Here is a 1,892-nt window from a genome sequence, read left to right as displayed (position 1 = left end):
ATGGATCGTTTGAACTATTTTAAAATACAGAAGACTTTAAATTTGTACTTCTAAGTTATGAGTTTTTGAAGCGTGAAATTTTGGAAATCTCATTTTTATACAAAACTGAACATTATTATGTAATAAAAAAAATGTGTAACTTCCCTATTGTTGATCCTTGCGACTATAGAATCATATTGCCGGCACATCACAATATGATTCTCATGGCAGTCAACCTGTTGATATGAAATCCTTTAGTTATCTGTATTATGTCCACCTTATCACTCATACAACAAAGCATTTGTACAAAAAAATCTGTAAAACTTTATTATTTATTATCATCTAAACTAAACATAACAGTCAAATTTTATATACAATAATTATTATGATCATTTTCCACTCTCTTCCTTGGGTTTATCAAGTAGCACGCTTTTTATACCAGCCTTCTTTAATTCTTCAATTAAATCACCAGACTGATGCATTTGAAGCATTATATCACATCCACCTACAAATTCTCCATTTATGAAGATTTGAGGTATAGTTGGCCAGTTTGAATAGTCTTTAATACCTGAAATCAAGAAAAAAAAACATGTAAGGGAGATGCCTAAAATAGCACTAAAGATCAAATTCAATTATCATCTACAGCATTTTCAGATGTGCGATTCAGTGGGCCATGCAAACTAAATGAGAATTTTTTTGACAATGTTGAAAGGTAGTACTAGGCAGGTACTTGTAGAGGATTATCGCTGTTAACTGCTGTAGAATACAAAAGGAGGATTTATTTATGATAATTCACGGAATGGAGAAATATGTCAAACCTGCTATTCAATATACAATCACACTGATTCTAATGGTGGCATCACACTTCACTATGTGTTATTTGTTATGCGTCTTATTCGGCCGCATAGGACGAAGTGTGGAGGGTTCATTCGTCTATTCGCATGAATAGCAAATATACCTACCTATCCAGTTGTTGGTTTTTGACACACTTCAAAGGACAAATATTTAGGCGCATACAGCGTAGCCGCTTAACAATGTAACACATAGGGAAGTGTGGTGCTGGCATGGTTTGAAATGCATTATATATAGGTATTATATATATGCATTATATATAAGTATTTTCCTCAAAGAAAATTCTTGCTCACCCTGTCTAAGATCACTATCTACTAAAACATTGTGTGCATCATAAGTAACACCATGCATTCTTAATATTTGTACAACTGCATTACTGAAGCCGCACTGGGGCTGCTCTGGTACCCCTTTCATAAAAACCACCACCTTATTATTCTTCACTAGTTTGTCAATCTCATCCTTTGCTTTCGCACAATAGAACCTAGAAATTAATTTTAGATTTGGTCTGATGGAGATCGTGCGATTTATAAAATTCATTTTGTATTTACAATCACGATTAAGGATCACACATGTGAAGAATGTATTTTTAAATTTTGACAGATGTCAAATATCTCTGTTTGTATGTCAAAGTCAAACTTCAGTAGAAGGAAAACTCGTAGAGTTGAGAACTGAATTTAAAAACGTTATTTTAGGTATTTCTTGAAGTGTTAATAAAAGTTATTTATATAAAAAAATAGTTTTATAATTTGGTAATTAGGGAATAAGGGGGTAGCCCTAAAAAATGCCATTTAATTAATGTTTTATTTTGGAGAAACTAGTAAAAGTGCTCAAAAATCAAGATGTAACAAATCGTGTAAAATACATAATATATCAATAAATAAACGTAATTAATTTCACTGATTTTTACTATTAAATTATGAAAAATGCATAATATTGTTAATAATCAAGATTTTTATTAGACCCAAGTAATTTGGCGGGCATGCGCACAAAGTATTTCGTATAGATAAATAAAATATATTGTAGTTGTAGAGTATATCCAATGGTGGCCAAGCTCCTTGATA

General features: G+C 31.6%; 1 protein-coding gene across 1 annotated transcript; it reads right to left on the bottom strand.

The window, feature by feature from the left end:
- Positions 1-297: 297 nt before the first annotated feature.
- Positions 298-1,449, bottom strand: LOC114324971 (glutaredoxin-related protein 5, mitochondrial). The gene is made up of 2 exons (XM_028272904.2): positions 1,125-1,449; positions 298-547 (listed from the first exon to the last, which is right to left on the bottom strand). Exons 1-2 carry the CDS (start codon positions 1,366-1,368, stop codon positions 369-371), a joined length of 423 nt encoding a protein of 140 aa, XP_028128705.1. The 5' UTR covers positions 1,369-1,449; the 3' UTR covers positions 298-368.
- Between the last annotated feature and the right edge of the window lie 443 nt (positions 1,450-1,892).

This window comes from Diabrotica virgifera, chromosome 1, assembly GCF_917563875.1.
Source record: "Diabrotica virgifera virgifera chromosome 1, PGI_DIABVI_V3a".
Lineage (NCBI taxonomy): Eukaryota > Metazoa > Arthropoda > Insecta > Coleoptera > Chrysomelidae > Diabrotica > Diabrotica virgifera.
This window is presented reverse-complemented; position numbering and strand designations above follow the sequence as displayed.